Source organism: Onthophagus taurus, chromosome 10, assembly GCF_036711975.1.
Source record: "Onthophagus taurus isolate NC chromosome 10, IU_Otau_3.0, whole genome shotgun sequence".
Taxonomy (NCBI): domain Eukaryota; kingdom Metazoa; phylum Arthropoda; class Insecta; order Coleoptera; family Scarabaeidae; genus Onthophagus; species Onthophagus taurus.
Genome location: NC_091975.1, coordinates 1,614,141 through 1,635,493, shown reverse-complemented (window position 1 = coordinate 1,635,493; position 21,353 = coordinate 1,614,141). Strand labels below are relative to the sequence as shown.

At 32.5% G+C, this 21,353-nt stretch overlaps 2 protein-coding genes across 4 annotated transcripts; one reads left to right on the top strand and one right to left on the bottom strand.

The window, feature by feature from the left end:
- Window positions 1–193: 193 nt before the first annotated feature.
- Window positions 194–1,739, bottom strand: LOC111428181 (uncharacterized). Its single transcript, XM_023063600.2, has 2 exons — window positions 1,246–1,739; window positions 194–1,189 (listed from the first exon to the last, which is right to left on the bottom strand). Exons 1-2 carry the CDS (start codon window positions 1,491–1,493, stop codon window positions 391–393), a joined length of 1,047 nt encoding a protein of 348 aa, XP_022919368.1. The 5' UTR covers window positions 1,494–1,739; the 3' UTR covers window positions 194–390.
- A 1,136-nt stretch (window positions 1,740–2,875) lies between these two features.
- On the top strand, window positions 2,876–18,846 carry LOC111428179 (BTB/POZ and MATH domain-containing protein rdx). Of its 3 annotated transcripts, none has more exons than XM_023063599.2 (8): window positions 2,876–3,115; window positions 16,104–16,254; window positions 16,310–16,431; window positions 16,485–16,764; window positions 16,909–17,086; window positions 17,141–17,319; window positions 17,378–17,520; window positions 17,727–18,846. In XM_023063599.2, exons 2-8 carry the CDS (start codon window positions 16,177–16,179, stop codon window positions 17,872–17,874), a joined length of 1,128 nt encoding a protein of 375 aa, XP_022919367.1. In that variant the 5' UTR covers window positions 2,876–3,115; window positions 16,104–16,176; the 3' UTR covers window positions 17,875–18,846. The 3 variants fall into 3 exon arrangements, with proteins under 3 accessions (XP_022919367.1, XP_022919366.1, XP_022919365.1); XM_023063598.2 differs by lacking the exon at window positions 2,876–3,115 and adding an exon at window positions 3,246–3,560 and having other exon boundaries at window positions 17,730–18,846; XM_023063597.2 differs by lacking the exon at window positions 2,876–3,115 and adding an exon at window positions 3,246–3,560.
- Window positions 18,847–21,353: the final 2,507 nt, after the last annotated feature.

Genomic DNA, 21,353 nt, shown 5'->3' with positions numbered 1-21,353 from the left:
ATAATTGTTATTGCTGTCTCTCATCATTCCCACTATTAATAACAAAATTGTTAGTTTAATTAAATTATTTCAGTATAGACGCTAATGCCCTCTCGCGGCGGGATTGCGACATATAATCAGACCCAAATTCCCCTAAGATACTTGGCTGGTGCTTATGTTGAATTGGTAAGATTTTACGGGAAAAGAAGTAATGTTGAAATGTTTAATCAGTTTATATTAGATTTATATTTCCAACAAAAAAACGGAATCACATCCAACAATATAAACAAACATTGAAACTTGAATTATGAATTAACTATTGTTTAATATGTAAAGAGAGATATATGATTTCTTATGAATAATTAAGTTATAATAATTATTACTTTTTGTTGATAATCCCACCAAATATTTTTATTGAATGCCTTCAACAATAGCCGTATCATCTAAAGTATGTAACCAATTAAAAATCATCATATTTCTTTCATATTTTGAAAGTGGTTTTCCCCTTTCTCTTTCAACATCTCTCAACGTTAAGGGAAGATTATTTGTCGCTCTTTGTTTGGCCACTCTTAAAACGGCTGCGTTTGTACTATTAATTGGCTTTGATGGTTGTGCATTTCCGGTTGTGCTAACACCTGGAACTGTTAATCTTGTTGTTCCAGTTGTGGTACAATCTGTACTTATGCTTGCAGTCGCTGTTGATGGGGTTACTTCTATTCTATCCAAGTTAAATTCACTTTGTGATAATCTCTCGAGAGCTTTATATGTTGTTAATAAACGTCTCCTTATATAATTTTGACGAACCTTTTTATTAACCGATCGAATAAAATCGGCTGCGGTGAATGTTGGCGGTGGTGGTGTGCTAGCTGGAGGTGCTACATTCGAATTGGAATGTCCACCGTGAGGTGATGGAAGTTGAGAAGTCGAGGCGACATCTCCAACAGCAACCCAGGTAGAACATGATCTTGATGTATGATCCAATCTCCCATGTTCTAAAAGAAACCCGGATCTTTGAAGAGTGTTTAAAGCTAACTCGGAAACCGCACAACGAAAAGCTGGAAGGATTGGTGCATCTTCGGGTGATGGTAATTGAGTTATATCGCTGGTACTAAAACTTTTTTGAAGACCCAAAGCCGACGATAATGCAGCACAACTTTTTATTAAATCAGTTTCTTCTTCAAACCATAATATTTCAGGTATATCAGCAGGTCTAAAAGAAAATTATGTTAAGTTTAATTAATTATTGATGTTTTGAAATTAATTTACCTCGTATTTGATTGATGTCTACTATCTGGATTAGGACTGTGTCCTCGTCCAAATTGCCCATCCTTATTAAACGCTAAAAGTCTTCTTCCATGGGCTTCAGAAGCCGCCGAGGAAACAGAAAATAACGAGAGATCTGTGGTGACGGATTCATGGGATGGTGACCGTAATATCCGACAGGCAACCGTTAAAACGGGCGTTTGCGGTGTTGTTAGTTGATTGGTTTCGACGTTTTTCAACGACGACGTCATGATGCTGATGTTGTTCAACGTTATTCACAGTTACTGGACCATTTTATATCGGGAAATGACCGGGAATGATCTGTTGACATCCGGCGTTGGTGCACTACGACGCCGATTTAGCAAAATCGATAACGATAGGGTAGGAGTGACGCGCGTCGCGTACACCGAAGTGATAACCACTAGTTAATGGGTGTGGAGTTCAAAAAAATTCAAAAATCAATTTGATTTAAACGAATTAATTTGTTTATAAATTAATTTTTTTTCTTCTTTACATTAATGTTTTCATGCGATGTGGATCCCCATCCTGCATTTGGCACACCTACACCAGCCACTTGAGAAGTTTATCACACTATACCTTTGGGTACGGTACACCTAAGGAGTGGCATAATGGCATGTCGGAGTAGTTTTGAGCATATTGCTTAAACCTGTAAATGGTAGTTCTAACCACTTTCTTTATATGCAAAAGCAAAGGAGACAGGGCAAGATCATTGCTAGAGTTGGCGTTGTGCTTATTGCACCACATATTGCCATAGTTCATTATTTAGTTAATAATTAGTTAGTAGAGACCACATTGCCAACTTCTTTCTGAACAAGATTGCACCCACCTAAATGATGTTCCTCATCTTGGTGATAACCTCGGTTGACTAAGTTGGGCAAGGCTATGGACGTTGTAGTATGTTGGATGACATTAGTTTTCAATGATAGGAATGTTATGTAAGGTTAGTTTTGATTACAGGGTCCCTCAGGAAAAATGTTGGGTATGGTTAGTTTTGTTCCATCATCCCTTTCCAAGTAATATTCTAAAGTCTTCAATGATCTTCTATAGTTTCTATACCACCAGGACGTTCCCTTCACCAGGAGTGCACTCTATCTTAAGGTCACTTAAGGTTTTGAGCTTGTAATTGTAAAATCCACTTGATAAAAATAATAAATTTAATTCAAACTGTGATTATGCAACTAAGTTAACATGATTAAGTTTATTAATATTTATGGTAGATGGCGCTACTTATATTTACATTCAAAAAAGATTTATTTAATTGAACATTTAAAACTAATTACATCAAATTCGTTTAGGTTACCAATAAAACATAAATAAATAAAGTAATAAGAAAAGAATTGAATTAAACTTATGTGTTAATAGGAATACAAAAAGGGTCGTGTCGAGGTCAATACATTTGGTGTTCTTTGGAGTATCGAAACGTTTCATGTGAATTATTAATTTAATTTTTAAAAGAATTACATGTATAGGTCCAACCGGTCAAGTTTACAGCGGAATATAAATAAACACGCTAACTATAAATTTAAACGTTATCGTCTCATTTAAATACGCATGTGCTTGACATTGAAGCAAAATGGTCGGCCGCGCGACGTTGCCACGTTTCCACGACTAATTGGTCATTGTATTTTCATTAAAAAAAAGGAGTCTTCCGTTCGGATCGGTTTCAGTGCAAAATAATACCTATTAAACAATTTTTGATATCGATCCAAGTCGTTTTTGGTGATATTGTTGTTTAGAAAAAGCAAAAATTGGTAATCATGGTTCGTGAGGAAACGATATAAAAATCTATTCGGAGGTGATTTAATTTGTGGATTTAGTTGAAATGGTTATAATTTGTGAAGGAGAGGACAAGGTGAGTTGTAATTTGATTATTTAAAAATAGTTAACGTTAAAAAGTAGGGAATTTGTTTTGGGGAGTGGAGAAATTTGGCAACACTGTGTATCGTTTGTCGAACCATATCCGACTTGACATTTCTCAGTGCGATTCTTTATTGCAGATGGGTAGGTTACTTTAGCACTCGCATTTAGTTTTATTATATGTGATGTGTTCGGTGGTGTACTTTTTTTAAAAAACATACTTATCTTGTTATTAATTTAGTGGGTTATATTAATTAGTTCGGGTCGTGCGAGTTATAGTGTTGTCTCGGTATATGTTTGGGGCATTCGCTATCTCTTAAACCGAACAAAAGGAAGTTGTTTTTTTCCTCTCTTGTCCCGAGTTGTTTAAGTTGTATTTTCGTGCGAAGCAACGACGAGCGTTTACGGATTTTATTAAATGTTAATATGGCCTTAGCCAGGTAAGTTTTTTATTTGTGTACTTCATTTAATTTCGGCTACGGCTTCCCCCTAACTCTTTTATTTGCGATGTTCTTGTTATCGATATCTTCGTTTGATGTTATAGTCTCACCCACATCATCCCACATTCGAGTGGTAGATGTGTGTCAGGCCAATGTGGAGCACAGTTCGTGTTGCCTCAATCGAGAAATTTTCAATGACCCCAAAAACTAAACTAGTGTACGCCGCTAAATAGCCGAAGCAGTGTGGAGCACGCGAACAATTTGTATACTTTCTAGTTTTTCTTCCGAAATTACTCTACCTAAATATTTAAAGATAATCTTCTAATTAATTCGTTTATTTGAAACTGTTCCAGATTTTTGATTGTTCATTTTCTTATCAAGATATTTTTAACAACAAAATTTGAAAATAATACATGGAAAACATTCATTGAAGTCGTTCCTTATCGAAAATGAGTAAATTATTATTGAAAATGTAAGCTCAAGGTCTTTAAATTGTATACAAGGTGATTTTTTTTAAAAAAATCTTGCGAAGGATTTCTAAATGGTTTGGATACTTTTTAATCAACTTCTTTAGTTTTAGATAAAAAATAAATAAATTTTATTAATTCTTATCAATAGGAAACCGTGCAAACAATTCGTTATCATCAAATTGTGACAACAATCGAAGTGAAATTAGCAAATTATGAATCATTCTGAAATGAATAAGAAAAAATTATGAGATTTCCTTTTGACGGTTGTTGTTGATCGTCGGGTTTGAAGATGATAATGTCTGTGACCTTAGTTTATAAAGGAGAACGGCTCGACCTTTACATTCTACATGTTTGCCCTCAACGTGTGTTCGCTATCTCGGCTAATTTTCGACTTTTCAAAATGCCATTCTTTATCGCCCAATTTAAAACTAACATTGAAAGCAACAAATTAAGCGATATTTAGGAAATTTACTTTTATAAAACCTCCAAATTTAATGTTACAGATGTTAATATTATTTTTATAAAAGATTCCATTACATTGAGATCAGTCGAGTAAAAAAAAACTTCTTGCTGAAGCTGAAATTAACTGTGATGTAGCCGGATTTGATTGAGATGGAACTAAATCACCGGAAATGTACTTAGAATTAACTGGAATGAAGCTAAAAAGGAACTATTAAAGATGGGTGAAAGAGAACTAATTGGGTTGCAGCTCAAATTTGGCTTTCTTTCTGTCTTAACTATTGTAGTATTAGCTGTTAAAAGCTTTATTACAGATTTCGATATGTTCCATCATTTCTTTTGCCTTTCTTGTGATTCATAAGATTTGGGTTTAAATAGCCATAGACTTAGTGAACCATTTCCTCCTAAAAACAAACTGTTTACCAATTAGGAGTGTTTTCTTCAAGGTACTCAAATAATTATAGATATTGGTCTGTAACTTCTTACATCTACCTTTGAACTAATTTTACAGATGATTTTACATTGGTGACGACGAAATAAAATTTCTTATTGGCAATTTTTATGAAACTTAGTCTACAATGACAAGATCTCCGAATATTAAAAGTATAAGTTACTGGCATCCATTACTGACTATGGATCATGAATTGCGGATTTCTAAAACATCTTGGTTTTCTTGGGTAATATTTGACTCTGAATATCTTCAATTGCGCCGTGTAGACTTGGGGCTTATTCTTATTATGGGCTTAAGTGTTTGGACATCACAGGATCTGTGTCATTTACCTCAAAATTCTGAAAATCTTTCAATCTAATTGTTACAACTTCCGGCAGTCTTTGGGGTTTGTTTCTGAATTTCTAATGGTGGTTTTGGTCTCAAGCTCATTTATTAACTGAAATACTTTTAACTTGACACTGTATTCACCAAAGGAGATTTTGTAGTACAAACTTAGCACAACGTATTCTTTTAATGTCTCTTTTTAACTTTTGCACGAAATATTAAAAAAAATTTATATTAATTATTAGTTAATCTAGTTGTTTATAAAACCGAACGACGACGCCGGTCGACATTGACAATATTAATAGATTTTTGTGTTTATCCGATAAGTGTGCACAATGAAAACGAAGTTTTTAAACGTCGTTTAGATAAGCGAGTTAAACAAAACGCGATCCGTTTATGAGACTAGTATAAAACCAGAATCTATTAAAAATATTTAACTCGATTTGAAATTGATGCTAAATTTAAAATTTACATCTCTCGAAGCCAATGAAAAGTAAATTAGTCGTTAGTCATAACTAAGTTTATCTTTTGAAGCTATTTTTTAAGGAAACTTTCAAAATCGGAAAAGTAAAATCTGATTACACTTTCAAATTTTTTAGCTCCGATTTAAACAAAAATTTTCAACGTCAATTAGAAAGCGCTTTAAAACATTTTCTAATCATCCAGCAAACAATGTTATTATACGACCTTTAATTATCATTTGATGAAAGAATTTTTTGCCAACTCCAGCATTTTTTTTTTAATAATAATATAATGTAACCTATTACCCCAATTTCAACACATATTCGTTCTCAATTCAATTCAATCATAACATAACAAATAATAAAAAGTTTCGTCATACGATTGACGACGCCAAACGACGCCGGGCGTCCTCACACACGAGTTGATTCCCTTGGACGGGCCAACGTACCTTAGAGGTCACCTAAGGCCCCCATCCATTCAACCAACGAAGATCTTCGTTCTCTTTGCCTTCTCTTTATTCGTTCTTGAATAAATTCTATTTGTTTTTATTTAAATTATTCATAACAAAAATTTAGGAATATAATTAACACCTTCTTATTGTGATTATTTTTATTGTTATATAACGAGTCAGGTCGATTAGAAACCAAGTACTTTCTCTGAAAAGTATCTCAAACGCCGATCGACTTTCTATCTTACAAAGGAAAGTACGTTTTTCTTTAATATTTGGCGACTTAAAAGTTGTAAGCTCTCCGACGGAAAATCACGGCACCCTCTCGGTGTGTGGATATTGATATTTCCGAGAACCAGGGGGGCGTCGGCACGAACAGAGTGAGAGAGAAGCGAATTTCGGGCAGGTTTCGATGTTCTAAGAGGGGCAAATCCTCGATACCAGGACCAGGACTGTTTCGCTCAAGGTCCCCGGCGTCGGATCGCGGCCATGTTGGAGGGTCGCCAGGGTCACACCGGGGGCCTGCGCCCCTCTTTGGTGGAGAGAGGGATGCGGGTTCGAGGTTACCGCCCTTTTCCAGGAGCTAAATCGACAAAGACTTGTAATCTAAAATTAAATAATTTTGATGTTTATAAAACCAGGTGTTTTTGGTATTTCTCAATCATTTGTAAACACATAGATAAAGCTTTTATTAATAATAATTTTCTTTGAAACAAAAAAATCTTAGGGAAAAGGAGTTAAGCGTGAGAGATCTTGTTTAGAAATCTTGGAGCGGCCGCCGCGCTCAATTCGACAGCATAAATTATGCCCCGCGTCTTTCTGTCTTTCTTTCCGAGGAACACCGCGAAATGTAAAAGTCAATTCTGCCCACGAAACGGGCTTCGTACTTTCTAAGTTTCACCGCCGGCGACGGTTTCACCATTCGGGGAATAAGGAAGAATATGTCCTTCCATCAATTTAGGGACACTCAATTTACACTTTCCCAAAAAAAAATCTTTTCTTCATTTTCTTTTATTCCATGAATGGATTTTATTACATCACACACACGTAAACGCCCACGCCATTCGATTTCTATGACATAATTGGGAGGCGGAATGCGGTTCACGTTACTAATAATAAAATCGAAGTTGAATCGAGTTAATTAACGTTTATTTTGTTTTAATCATCAACGCTTGTTTCAAGTTCTTCTTTTTGTCTCCGAAATTGGTCTTATTAACTGTGATCTCAATCTTTTTACCACGTTGGCACATTGAAGTGAGTCATTATACAACGAGAAGGCGCTCACCCATAAGTCAAGGTTGTTTCCGGTTAACGAAAGTACCGTTAGATTTTTCAAGCATAATGAACAACTCGACAAAAAAAAACAAGATTTAATCTGAATGATGATTTTTATTTTTATCAACAAAAAATATACATTACCTTTTTCGTTGTTCTCATTTTTGTGTTGAGTCTAAAAGTCTAAGTTTTGTTCATCCACATCTAAAGTCCATCGGACTATCCACCAACCTGGTATTATCTTTTCCATAGTTATTTTGTCCTTAGATCAAATTCTGCCTGGATATCAAGTTTAGAATTTTGAGATGTAGTGCTAGTAGATTACATAGTACGTTAACCCTTTGTGTCCCGACGGTACTTTAAAGTACCGGTAGTTTTAATCACTCATTTTAAACTGTATAATTTTTAAATTAACATCTTTTTTGACACTTTTAGGTTATACGAAAATATAAGTTTTTTTTTCAACTTTTTTATTCCAATATTTTTCCAACCCAACCCGACGGTTATTATATATCATTCTAAAAAGAAAGCTTTGAGCTTTAATTTAGAATAAGTCTCTCTCCTTAATTTCAATCAATACGGCTTCCAGGAATTTTTAAATTACCATCTTTTTTTACACTTTAGGTTAGACGAAAATGTAAGTTTATTTCAACTTTTTTTTTCTCTATATTTTTCCAATCTAACCCAACAATTATTATACATCATTTTAAAAAGAAAGCTTTGAGCTTTAATTTAGAATAAGTCTCATTCCTTAATTTCAATCAATACGGCTTCCAGGAACTTTTAAATTAGCATCTTTTTTGACACTTTTAGGTTATACGAAAATATAAGTTTTATTTCAACTTTTTTATTCCAATATTTTTCCAATCCAACCCGACGGTTATTATATATCATTCTAAAAAGAAAGCTTTGAGCTTTAATTTAGAATAAGTCTCTCTCCTTAATTTCAATCAATACGGCTTCCAGGAATTTTTAAATTAGCATCGTTTTTTACACTTTAGGTTAGACGAAAATGTAAGTTTATTTCAACATTTTTTTTCTCTATATTTTTCCAATCTAACCCAACAATTATTATACATCATTTTAAAGAGAAAGCTTTGAGCTTTAATTTAGAATAAGTCTCATTCCTTAATTTCAATCAATACGGCTTCCAGGAACTTTTAAATTAGCATCTTTTTTGACACTTTTAGGTTATACGAAAATGTAAGTTTTATTTCAACTTTTTTTTCTCAATATTTTTCCAATCCAACCCGACGATTATTATATATCATTCTAAAGAGAAAGCTTTGAGCTTTAATTTAAAATAAGTCTCATTCCTTAATTTCAATCCATACGGCTTCCAGGAATTTTTAAATTAGTATCTTCTTTGACACTTTTAGGTTATACGAAAATGTAAGTTTTATTTCAACTTTTTTTTCTCAATATTTTTCCAATCCAACCCGACGATTATTATATATCATTCTAAAGAGAGAGCTTTGAGCTTTAATTTAGAATAAATTTCATTCCTTAATTTCAATTAATACGGCTTCCAGGAATTTTTAAATTAGCACCTTTTTTGACACTTTTAGGTTATACGAAAATGTAAGTTTTATTTCAACATTTATTTTCTCTATATTTTTCCAATCGAACCCTACAATTATTATACATCATTTTAAAGAGAAAGCTTTGAGCTTTAATTTAGAATAAGTCTCATTCCTTAATTTCAATCAATACGGCTTCCAGGAATTTTTAAATTAGCATCTTTTTTGACACTTTTAGGTTATACGAAAATGTAAGTTTTACTTCAACTTTTTTTTTCTCAATATTTTTCCAATCCAACCCGACGATTATTATATATCATTCTAAAGAGAAAGCTTTGAGCTTTAATTTAGAATAAGTCTCATTCCTTAATTTCAATCAATACGGCTTCCAGGAATTTTAAATTAGCATCTTTTTTGACACTTTTAGGTTATACGAAAATGTAAGTTTTACTTCAACATTTTTTTTCTCTATATTTTTCCAATCTAACCCAACAATTATTATACATCATTTTAAAGAGAAAACTTTAAGCTTTAATTTAGAATAAGTCTTATTCCTTAATTACAACCAATACGGCTTCCAGGAATTTTTAAATTAGCATCTTTTTTGACACTTTTAAGTTATACGAAAATGTAAGTTTTATTTCAACTTTTTTTTTCTCAATATTTTTCCAATCCAACCCGACGATTATTATATATCATTCTAAAGAGAAAGCTTTGAGCTTTAATTTAGAATAAATTTCATTCCTTAATTTCAATTAATACGGCTTCCAGGAATCTTTAAATTAGCATCTTTTTTGACACTTTTAGGTTATACGGAAATGTTAGTTTTAACTCAATACTCTTTTTCTCAATATTTTTCTAATTCAACCCAACGATTATTATACATCGATTTAAACAGAAAGCTTTAAGCTTCAATTTAAAATAAGTTTCATTTCTTAATTTCAATAGACACGGTTTCCAGAAATTTTTGAATTATGCGAAAATAGGGGGATTGCATATTTTGCTAAAATTGATTCCAAAGGCCTTTACTGAGTGTATTTTGATAGCGTTTTAATTCTGTCACAAAGTTTCAATATTTTTTACTTCTTGGAACACAAAGGGTTAAAATGTCTGCCATGGTTGATTAGTTGTGCAGTAGAAATTGATCTGGAGTTTTTACTTAAGAGAACCACTTAGTTTTGCTCTTTCTGCAGACATTCTAAGTAGTTGATGAATTATTTTTCATAAATGCCAAAAAAACCAAATTAAACACAATCCATAAACACCTATATATGTATGTATATTTATAAATCTAATACTTTTCTAAAACACAAAGAGTAACATAACATAGGTGTTCAATGTCAAAACCCACACCGTTTTTCCTGAGTTATTTTCGTTCATCGTTAGGTAATATCATTTGTTGGAGAAGTTGTAGATGATAATGTAAGCGATACACGGTGTGACTTCACCGCGTTCCTCCCACACACTCTTCTCACCAAACCAAACGGTATAACCTTGGATGAGAATATCATAATAAACCCGTTTATTTCATTTCATTTTTTTTCCTCATCACATTCTCTCTTTTTTTCAACATATTAAGCGTTGTTGACAAAGAAGTTTGTTTAATCTGAGCGTTAAAAGGTCCGGATAATTTTCGGTTATTAGCATAATTTCATCAAGGATGGATGGATCGAGCGGGGCGATTCGGCGTTCTCGGTTTGCCAACGCTGAGGAAATTTCACCCGGTATATAGGCCGCACGTAGTAGAGAAATCGAAAGTCACCGAGGAGAATTGGTCCGCATCCACGCAATATTAATATCGAGGCGAGGTCAGAAATAAAGGCAAACTGATTCGAAATTGTTATTGTTCGGTTTAGATTTCCACGTGGCTAATAATACGCTGAAAAATTAATCACTCTTCGTTCTAAAAATAAGTACGAATCCCGGTTTTTGGGATAACTGGAAAATTGAACCCAAAAAAACAGTTATTTCTGTTGGGACATAAACCAGTAGCTACACCGATGTATATATATATTTTTTAATTAAACTGGAACGAAAATAAGGTGATTTTACAAAAAAATTGGAAATGGCAGAAATATTTATTTTCTTATTTGCTATTTTAAAGATTATGAGGAAAACGATGCAGGTCAAACTACATTGATCACTAATTCTGCTCAACCAGAAACTTTGAAAAAAATCGAGAATAACATATTTTCCAGAAAAATAGGAATTGGCAAAATTGATTTTCTTTCTGTATTTGTTGTCGTAGATGATAAGGAATACGATGTAGTTCAAATTAAATTAATGAGAAATTGTGTTCAACCTAAAATTTGCAAAAATTATATTGCAGAGAAAGAAAAAATAATAGAATTCTTTTCTAAATTAATGATTTTAATAAGATTTTTTTTGTAACTTGATGTTTAATATTTATTTAATAAAATTAACATTTAGGAACGTGTTTAGTAATATATAGTTACTCCTTAAATAGGTATCCAACACGTGCAATAAACACATCCCCGATTTGTTAAAACCGCAAGGAATTTACGATTACAGCTGGCTTCCTTCCTATAACCGACATAAACGGCAACACGGTCATTATATTTTCATCGCCACTTAAATTTTATTACGTGTCCAACTCAACAAATTCTATACAATTATGCAATAATTAAAAAATAAATTTTTTTAAATCTTTCAAAGTAAATATATAGGCATTTAGAATTTCAGATGAATCTTAAGTACTAAATATTTTCAAAAACGTTTATATCGTGCACGTGGATGTTTATTTCTCTTGGCATTTAACCAATAAGGCAAAATTGGCTTTTATTTTACACGTTTTATTACTGCAAAGTGATAATTTATGGGGAATTTCATATCTAACCAAATTTAATTTTGCGTTTTCGTTATTAACATTGAGGATATTCAAATAATTGTTTTATACACCAAAAAAGTTGTAAATTACTTAAAACCACTCTGTATATATATGTTGGCACATAAAATCAATTAAATTGACTTTTTATGTTCGATACCGATGTGAATCGAGCACGTGTACGGTAACGCAAGGTTATGTCATCACGTTGAAGTTGATTTCCAGTGCCACTTCCTATGTCCTAGAGAAAATGGGACACACCTACCTCTAACGATATGACATTGACAATTTTTTTTGTACAGGGTATTTCTAAAGTTGTGTTACAAATATCGAATTTATTTTCTTTGTAAAGTCTCTTTCATATAAACTTGTAACTTAAATTCAAATCGTCAAATCAAGTATTAACACTTAATTAATTGCGTTGTGTCAAATTGTATCAAGCGCACGTAGTAACTTGACAAGGAGAAAGTTTTAAAATTTGTTTTGGCATAACACACTGTTTAAGTTATCTATCAATTAACGTTGGGTTAGTATCATGATAATATCTGTAGATTTACGATCGATTAAAGTTATTGATTTAACTCTAACTCAGAGTTAACATTCGATTAACTCCTGGTTAAGCGTTATTTACGGTTATTTAATTACACTTTAAGAACCTTAAGAATTAATAATTGTTAAAAATTATTTTGATAAACGAATTTTTCTCTTAATTTTTTTTTGTCTCATCGTGACACACTTCTGCTAATTAAAGCGTATAAGCGGCGCGAGTTGCTCTAGATCCCTTCGATAAATAAATATAACCGTCGTTGCCCTATTTTTCTGCTCAATTACGCACGTTTATCGATTCCGTTCCATATCTGTGAAACATTACGTGTACCCCTCAAACATAAACCGAATTGGGTTAATTAAAACGTCCCGAAATCTACACTAAGAAGCGCTAATTAGCTATTTTTAGAGGTCTTAAACGTTCAAGGCTCGATTTTTTTTTCGTATTTTTCAGTGCTATCTCTGACGTAATAATTTTTTTGCGTAACACCACGATTTGATATAAAATTAAAATCCTAACTCATTCTGTCTTGCTTTATCCTCTTTTATCTCGCACGTTTATCTTTATTATTATTATTTTATAAGGTTTTTTTTGGGTCGTTTTAATTTGGCCCCCAAGTTTCTTTGGTTTTCGGGTTGGGTATACTTTTAGAGTGGGAATTGGTTTCGGTGGAAATCGGTGCCGCAAAGTGGTCAAGGTTCGCTGAGTGAAAGCACAAACTTTCCCCCACAACCCAACGAATATCCCAATGTTTTCCTCAATTAGATAATCTTATTAAGTCATTTCACAGGATCTCTTTTTTTATTGTTTTCTTTCATGACCTAAATATTTACTAACAAATTAATTATCTTATCTTATATGATTAATAAAATAGTTTAGTTTTACACCAATTAATTTCTTTTGAGTATTTTTGTGTTATCAGCCCCAAATATTATGGTGTTATTTGATAATACAATTTATAACTTTCTCATTAATTTTTTTTGACAACCATTAACTCTCTGTCATTGTAATCGACCCTGGCCTCATTTTTGTTTACACAAAATTTAAGTAATCGATTACGATCTACCCAAAAACTTATTTCCTCAGCATCATTATCAAAAATTTTCTATTTCCATTAACATGTACAGAGTTGGTGAAAAGTTACGTAAACAATTCCCCATTCGGTTGAAACCTCTCCTTCTTCATTGTTTCATCACTGTTACGCAAATTTCTACCCAACCTCCACATCTCAACCACCTCCTCGGCCTCCTCCACCACCTCTTCTCGCCTAAATATAGATCCAAACACTCTCTTGGGCTATTTGAAAATTGACGACGATCAAAGGAGAAAGTGATGAAGACGATGACGATCGCTCGCGATTCGTTCTTGGCCTCCCCGCCGACTTAACACTTTCTAATTCGGGATGAACGCTGCTACAAGAGGAGGTGGAGGGAAACGAACCCGTGAAAGGGTCCCAACCAGAAATATCTCGTTTGCGTTTCTTTTTTTTATGAAAACGATGGCAACAAGGAGGATGAAAAAGAGGATAGCAACGTCCTCTTCTTCTCGGACTCCTCCGGAGTTTAACGTGTTAGCCCCGCGAAGTCGCGAGCCCGTCAGGTTGTTGACTGAATTGTCCGCGGAGTGTTGACCTCTTCTCCTCGTCCGTTTTTCTACGCCGTCGCGGCCGGGAGCAATGCACCGGGTCTGACCTTCGGATGGGACAATTTTATACCTTCTAAATTCTAATTCAAAAATGGAAAACTTTATTATAATAAATCAGTAATTCTCCTAAACTTTCAAACAATTGTTCTTTGTTCCCCAAGGAGCCTTAATCGTAAGGTTTTAAATGAAAGAGGGGGTCGTATTATGTTTACGAAACCCACCCCTGATAGAAACTTGGTCCCCAGTTTTGTTCCACGGTCGAATTGACCGTTTGTTAACAGCCGGTTTCTCTTCGGTCGTCGTGAACAACAAAAAAAAAAAGAACCTTCAAATACGTCCGCTAAAAAAATGGTGAGGGGTTTTGTTGAAGAAATTACCTATCACAGGTAAAAATAAAAATCATCCTCTTTATAACTTACATTAGTTATTAATCAAATTAATTTGTTTATTAATTTTCTTCATTCACTCACAAAAACTATCTTTCACACAAAGATTTTAAGTAATTCAAAGAAATGAAATGTCTTTGTGAAAAGCAGAACAGCTGTCGGTGTACTCTAAGTCGGTGTCGTCTACCTGCCGTTTTCTTAGCTGTGTTAAGTTTTTAGTTCGTTGGTTTGGTACTACAGGTAAAATTGTATTGTAAAATATATATATAGAAATTATGAATGATTTAATAGATTACCTGTAGTTTATGGCCTAACTTTATGCGAAAAGTCTTGATTAAGCAGAGGTCTCTTGCGTCGAAGCTATGTAATTTGTATCATAACAACCCAGAACTGGTTACCTAACTTAAGGTGAAGAATATTTAACTTAGTCGAGGTCGCTTAGCACCGAGGCGCTACAAGTCATACCATAACGATGTTGCATTGAACAACACATTTTTTTAATCAAATCTATGATCGTGAAGGTATCAAAGTGAAATTTACTGTTTCATTGATAAAACAAAAAAAAATTTGTTATGTTTGTCAAGCCTCATGTTTTACTTTACTCTGCAGACGAGGATAACCAGCTCTGTGCCCACCTCTTGGCCACGGTCGTCCTTGTGGTCTTTTTCCTTTACATGCATATTCTGGCCAATCTCTCATCCATTCTTTCCATATATTTTCTTTCTTACTTTTGTCCATTTTACTACATCCTGTGTCACTCTGTTTAGTCTTCTTCGTTTCTGCTGTTAAAATTGAGTTGTTAAATTATATTTTATTCGGATAAAAACTATTTTCTGTGGTTCATCTGTCATTGACATTAATTTTAAAATTCAAATTAATAAACTTCCAAAGTTATTTAATCCTCTATTGACATTTTGAAAAAAAAATTTGAGGTTAGGTCATTGTTTACATATCACAACTTCGAAATTAAAGATAACCTAGAAAAGAACTTAAGTTTAATTAAACCGATCCAAACTCTGACTTAACAATTTAAATTCAATAAAAAATGTAATAAGATTATTAAAAAAATTCCTCGATTCAAATTGAACCTCTTCTTTCTGTCTCTTTTCTTCGGTTAAGTAGGTAACTAGATCTGTGCTCTCTGACACGAAAGTGCTATCTGCGTAGACACGGCACCTTTTATCGTTTTTTCGCGACCTAACCTCGAATCCCGACCGATCGCGAGCCTCTCTCTCTCGTTCCAGTTCCGCAACGAAACGGTAACGACATCCCACTTTGAGGCATCTTTGACAAATTCGACCATAAATTTTGACATCAAAACGACAACCGTAATGACACAAATAGATAAATGACAATAATTAGTTTCTGTTGTCACGAATAGATGACGCTGGAAAATGTTAAAAAATTAATTTAACGCAAAAATGTATACATATATAAAAAATTTAATTTCTTTTTTGAAATTATTAGTTAAATTACCAAAAATTTTCAAACTAATTTAATGTAAATTAATTAATTAATTAATTTTTAATTTTTTTTAAAGTTTGTAGCAATGTTACGTCATTTGAAACTGTCAAAACACAGAGATTTATCGTGAAAAATTCTTTAAAAAAATTCTGTGTCTCAAATGTACATAACTTGTACAACCGTGTTATAATGATAATTTTGAGAAGAAAAAGAAATGGTGTTACCTATAGATATGATATTTATTCTAGGCTGCCGGTCGTGAGTGATTGCTCTGCCGGGCAGACGGCTCGAGTGACCTCCAACCTCCATCCGACGAGCAGCATGGCAGTGAGCAGGGTGCCGAGTCCGCCTCCAGTCGAAGTAAACACCCCCGTTGCCGAAAATTGGTGTTACACACAAGTAAGATTTCAACACATTAATTAAAAACATATTTAAAACTCATTTTTTATTTTAGGTCAAAGTGGTGAAGTTTAGTTACATGTGGACAATTAATAATTTTAGTTTCTGTCGAGAAGAAATGGGGGAAGTGTTAAAATCTTCAACCTTCTCAGCAGGAGCTAACGACAAGTTAAAATGGTATAAAAAAAAAAAAGATACAGAACTCAATTTTCATTTTCAAATTGTTTTAGGTGTCTCCGGGTAAACCCAAAAGGTCTCGATGAAGAAAGCAAAGATTACCTTTCGTTATACCTTCTTTTGGTGTCTTGTAACAAAAGCGAAGTGCGGGCGAAATTCAAATTCAGTATACTGAACGCGAAACGAGAAGAAACCAAAGCGATGGAAAGTCAAAGAGCGTACCGATTCGTTCAGGGAAAAGATTGGGGCTTTAAAAAGTTTATCCGGAGGGATTTTTTACTTGACGAAGCTAATGGGTTACTTCCAGATGATAAACTTACTATTTTTTGCGAGGTAAATTATTTGGCGTAAAAGTGACATCTATTGGCGAAAAGCTCAGGCATTATTTTATAGAAATTGACAGAAATAAAAAACATAACCTAAAAATCGAAATTTTAGATTTAATTCGATTTAATTGTTTATTTATTTTTGTTTTAGGTTAGCGTAGTAGCAGATAGTGTTAATATCTCAGGGCAGTCAAACACCATTCAGTTCAAAGTTCCCGAGTGTCGACTTTCGGACGATCTCGGTCAGTTATTTGAAAATCAAAAGTTTAGTGATGTTACGTTATCGGTGGCCGGTAGAGAGTTTCAAGCTCATAAATCCATTTTGGCAGGTAAAATTTAGTAATATTGGTTTTCGATTTTTTGATAATTTTTTTAAATTTTAGCTCGAAGTCCTGTCTTCCAAGCAATGTTCGAACATGAAATGGAAGAACGCAAACATAACCGCGTCGATATAACCGACGTAGACCATGAAGTATTAAGGGAGATGCTTAGATTTATTTATACGGGGAAGGCGTCGAATCTTGAAAAAATGGCTGATGATCTTTTAGCTGCAGCAGATAAGGTGCTAATAATGAATTAATGTTGTATGATTATTTTTTAAATTATAATTTTTTTAATAGTATGCACTGGAAAGATTAAAAGTGATGTGTGAAGAGGCGTTATGTACCAACCTTTCGATTGAAAACGCGGCGGAAATCCTAATTTTAGCAGATCTTCATAGCGCGGATCAATTAAAAGCGCAAGCCATAGATTTTATTAACACGTGAGTATTTTTTTCTTTTATTTAATGTTTGTGAAATTATTAAAAGAAAAATTTTAATTTTTGTTTATGAATTATGAATTAACTATGCAGACTGATAATCTACTTAGGAGTATGTACAAGAAATGATAATGAAATACTCCATATAACACATACATAATAAGTTAATAACTGAAATGAAATGTTGTGTTTGTGTGATTTTTCGCTAGCAGACATGCAACGGACGTGATGGAAACGCCCGGATGGAAGTCGATGATCCTAACGCACCCGCATTTGATAGCGGAGGCGTTTCGCGCATTAGCAACCCAACAGATACCTCCGATAGGGCCGCCGAGGAAGCGTGTCAAACAGAGCTGAAGCGTCGCCGCGTCAAGATGGTGCCACGCAGACTGCTTATATGTGTTCAAAATGTAATATAATATACATAACATTAACTATCTAAAATTAGGCACACACGGACACTTGATTCCAGAGAAAAAAAGTGCTTGTATCGCTGTAGTTTAATTTCCTTGTGGTTTTACTTCGTTGCGAAAGTTGATGAAATAAAAAAAATTCTTGTAAACGTAGGTTCTAACTAACAAAGAAAACAGAATTGTGATATAAATAGACCACGGCTTGTTCCTATCGAGGGACTGGTAAAGAAAAAAAACCTCCTTTAATATTAATTGATTAATTAATTGATTACTTCTTAAGTTTAGAGTTGTATTTAATATGATCTCTCCGATTAAGCTAAGCGTGGAGCGAACGTAACCGTTTAGTACCCTACCTTACATCAATAATTACAAAAGAAAAGGAAAGCGATAAAACATTTCAATTCGTACATTTTTTTTTGTTATTCAGTTGTGTTATTAATTTTTATTTAACTGAAACTTTGTAAATTTTTGCATGGGTAATTTTCAAAAGTCTTGGAAAATCGGCGACAAATCTATGCTTTTCTATAATATTATGTATGTTTGTTTCTTTTTTGTTAATTTTTCCGGAGTCATCGTCTCGTTTATAAATTTATTTTCTGTTTGATGAATTAATTGTTTTTAAATGAAACGGGACGGTAGCTTTGATACGTTCTAGAAATCAATGCTTGGTATTCGTACGGACGGATGCACGGAACGGGGCTCGTCCGTTCGCCGAGACACCATAAGCCATTATAATATGTGATACATAAAAAAGAAAATGAATAATAGGCGGCAGAATTACACACGTTCGCGGTCCGAGCATCAATCGTTATAGGGTTTAGTTACTTGCTGTCCCGATAGTGTACATTTCAGGTATTTTTTACAGTTAATAAGTGTTTACTTAAATAGCACAAGTGTAATAAAACATTTCATGAAATTATTACGGTTTTATTTCATTATTTAGTCTCCAACTAAATCCTGTTTACTTTCAGATTGCCATCTAGTGGTAATCACCCATATTAAATCAAATTTTTGACATTTAACAACCACCGGTTACATTTCGTCTTAAAATAATGTAATTTTACAAAAGAACTCCTAAATTTGATCCTTTTTGATCTCCTAAATTATTTATTTAAAGTGATTTTAGGTTCTACAAAGTGTTTTTCCCCCTCAAAATAATCAACGAAGTTTGTATCCAAAAACATAACCTAAATTTTATTACACGTCAATTTGAAATTATTGGGAGTTTTTAAAATCGAGGTGATTTCCTACAACTAAAACACAGTATGTCGATTAATTTTAAATTATATCATTAATTAATTGCTATATTTAATAAGTTGTTAATTAAAAAATTTGAATTTTCGTAAAATTGCTTGCCCCATCTAGCGGTAACCACACTTAAATTGTATTTTTGACATTTCAAAACCACCGGTTACATTTTTTGTTAAAATAATCAAATTTTATAAAAGAAAGCGTCAACGAGGTAAAAGCAAATCATCAAATTACGTTTTTAAACATTCTAATTACTTATTTATAGTGATTTTAGGTTGTACGAAGAGATTTTTCCCCCTCAAAATAATCAACGAAGTTTACATACAAAAACATAACCTAAATTTTTTTACACGTCAATTCGAAACTTGTGAGTTTCTAAAACCGGGATGATTTCTTACAACAAAAACACAGTAAGTCGATTAATTTTAAATTATATCATTAATTAATTGCTATATTTAATAAGTTGTTGATTAAAAAATTTTAATAAGTATTTGAATTTTCGTAAAGTTGCTCGCCCCATCTAGCGGTAACCACACTAAATTGTATTTTTGACATTTCAAAACCACCGGTTACATTTTTTGTTAAAATAATCAAATTTTATAAAAGAAAGCGTCAACGAGGTAAAAGCAAATCATCAAATTACGTTTTTAAACATTCTAATTACTTATTTATAGTGATTTTAGGTTGTACGCAAAGATTTTTCCCCCTCAAAATAATCAACGAAGTTTACATACAAAAACATAACCTAAATTTTTTTACACGTCAATTTGAACTTGTTAGTTTCTAAAACCGGGATGATTTCTTACAACAAAAACACAGTAAGTCGATTAATTTTAAATTATATCATTAATTAATTGCTATATTTAATAAGTTGTTGATTAAAAAATTTTAATAAGTATTTGAATTTTCGTAAAGTTGCTCGCCCCATCTAGCGGTAACAACACTAAATTGTATTTTTGACATTTCAAAACCACCGGTTACATTTTTTGTTAAAATAATCAATTTTATAAAAGAAGGCGTCAACGAGGTAAAAGCAAATCATCAAATTTCGTTTTTAAACATTCTAATTACTTATTTATAGTGATTTTAGGTTGTACGAAGAGATTTTCCCCCCTCAAAATAATCAACGAAGTTTTACATACAAAAACATAACCTAAATTTTTTTACACGTCAATTCGAAACTTGTGTGTTTCTAAAACCGGGATGATTTCTTACAACAAAAACACAGTAAGTCAATTAATTTTAAATTATTTAATCAGTAATTAATTCGTTTATTACTTTTTGAAATATTCGGTCGTTTTTGAAAGGTTGCAATCAAAAACATAACTTAATTTTTGAACAGATTTATGAACAGTCTATGAGATTAATAAAAATAGTATTTGTTTGTTAGATTTAATAATTTATTTAATAAGTTTTCAAACAATCAATCCTTAAAACTAGTTAATAGTACATTAAAACACAATGTAGTATGTGTGTAATATAGAAGCAATAATACAAAAGAAAAAAAACCAGGGGTTTTTAAACAATCCAAGTGAATAAGTAGTTAAAACAGATCTCAGTAATAATAACGATGGTCTTAGGGAATTGAGTAACGAAGCTCCTTATTGCTAATATTTTTAATAATATTAATATTTATATATTTACAATTCCAAGTGAGCGTTGTATATAGTCGAAAAATATTATTTTCTTTTTGTTCGCCGCTCTTAGATAAGAGTATAAACAGTTTATTTATTTATTTTTGTTGAAAATTTGGCACTTTGAACAACGCGATTGAAAAAATGCATATCTTATTAGTTAAAATAATAAGTTTTATATAAATTACATTCTCTGGATTCAATTAATTATTAACATTCAATAAACATGAACTCAATATATATTTAAAACAATCATTTATAATATTAAAATAAAATGTAACAAAAAGAAAAATATAATCAACAATGATCTCATTTTAAAATCCTACCATTTATTTAATTTATTAATTATTATTATTTTATTATTCTCCTGTAATATAATATTCAAAATGTTTACACGCAAAAAATTTTATATGAAAATTTAGTACTTAACTATATGAAATGATGTTATTCGATTATTACTTCAAACATACTGTATCTGTGTATGTATATATTGATAAGGCACATTTTTTTAAATATGTATATTCTCCTTCGTAGCCGC

Bases quoted from the DNA above. Each gene is read 5' to 3' on its own strand.
- LOC111428181 (XM_023063600.2), bottom strand. From the start codon at position 1,493: ATGACGTCGTCGTTGAAAAACGTCGAAACCAATCAACTAACAACACCG. The intron at 1,190-1,245 runs GTAAATTAATTT...ATTTTCTTTTAG, and splicing joins AGACATCAATCAAATACGAG to ACCTGCTGATATACCTGAAA.
- LOC111428179 (XM_023063597.2), top strand. The intron at 16,765-16,908 runs GTAAATTATTTG...TTTTTGTTTTAG, and splicing joins AACTTACTATTTTTTGCGAG to GTTAGCGTAGTAGCAGATAG. The intron at 17,320-17,377 runs GTGCTAATAATG...TTTTTTTAATAG, and splicing joins TTTTAGCTGCAGCAGATAAG to TATGCACTGGAAAGATTAAA.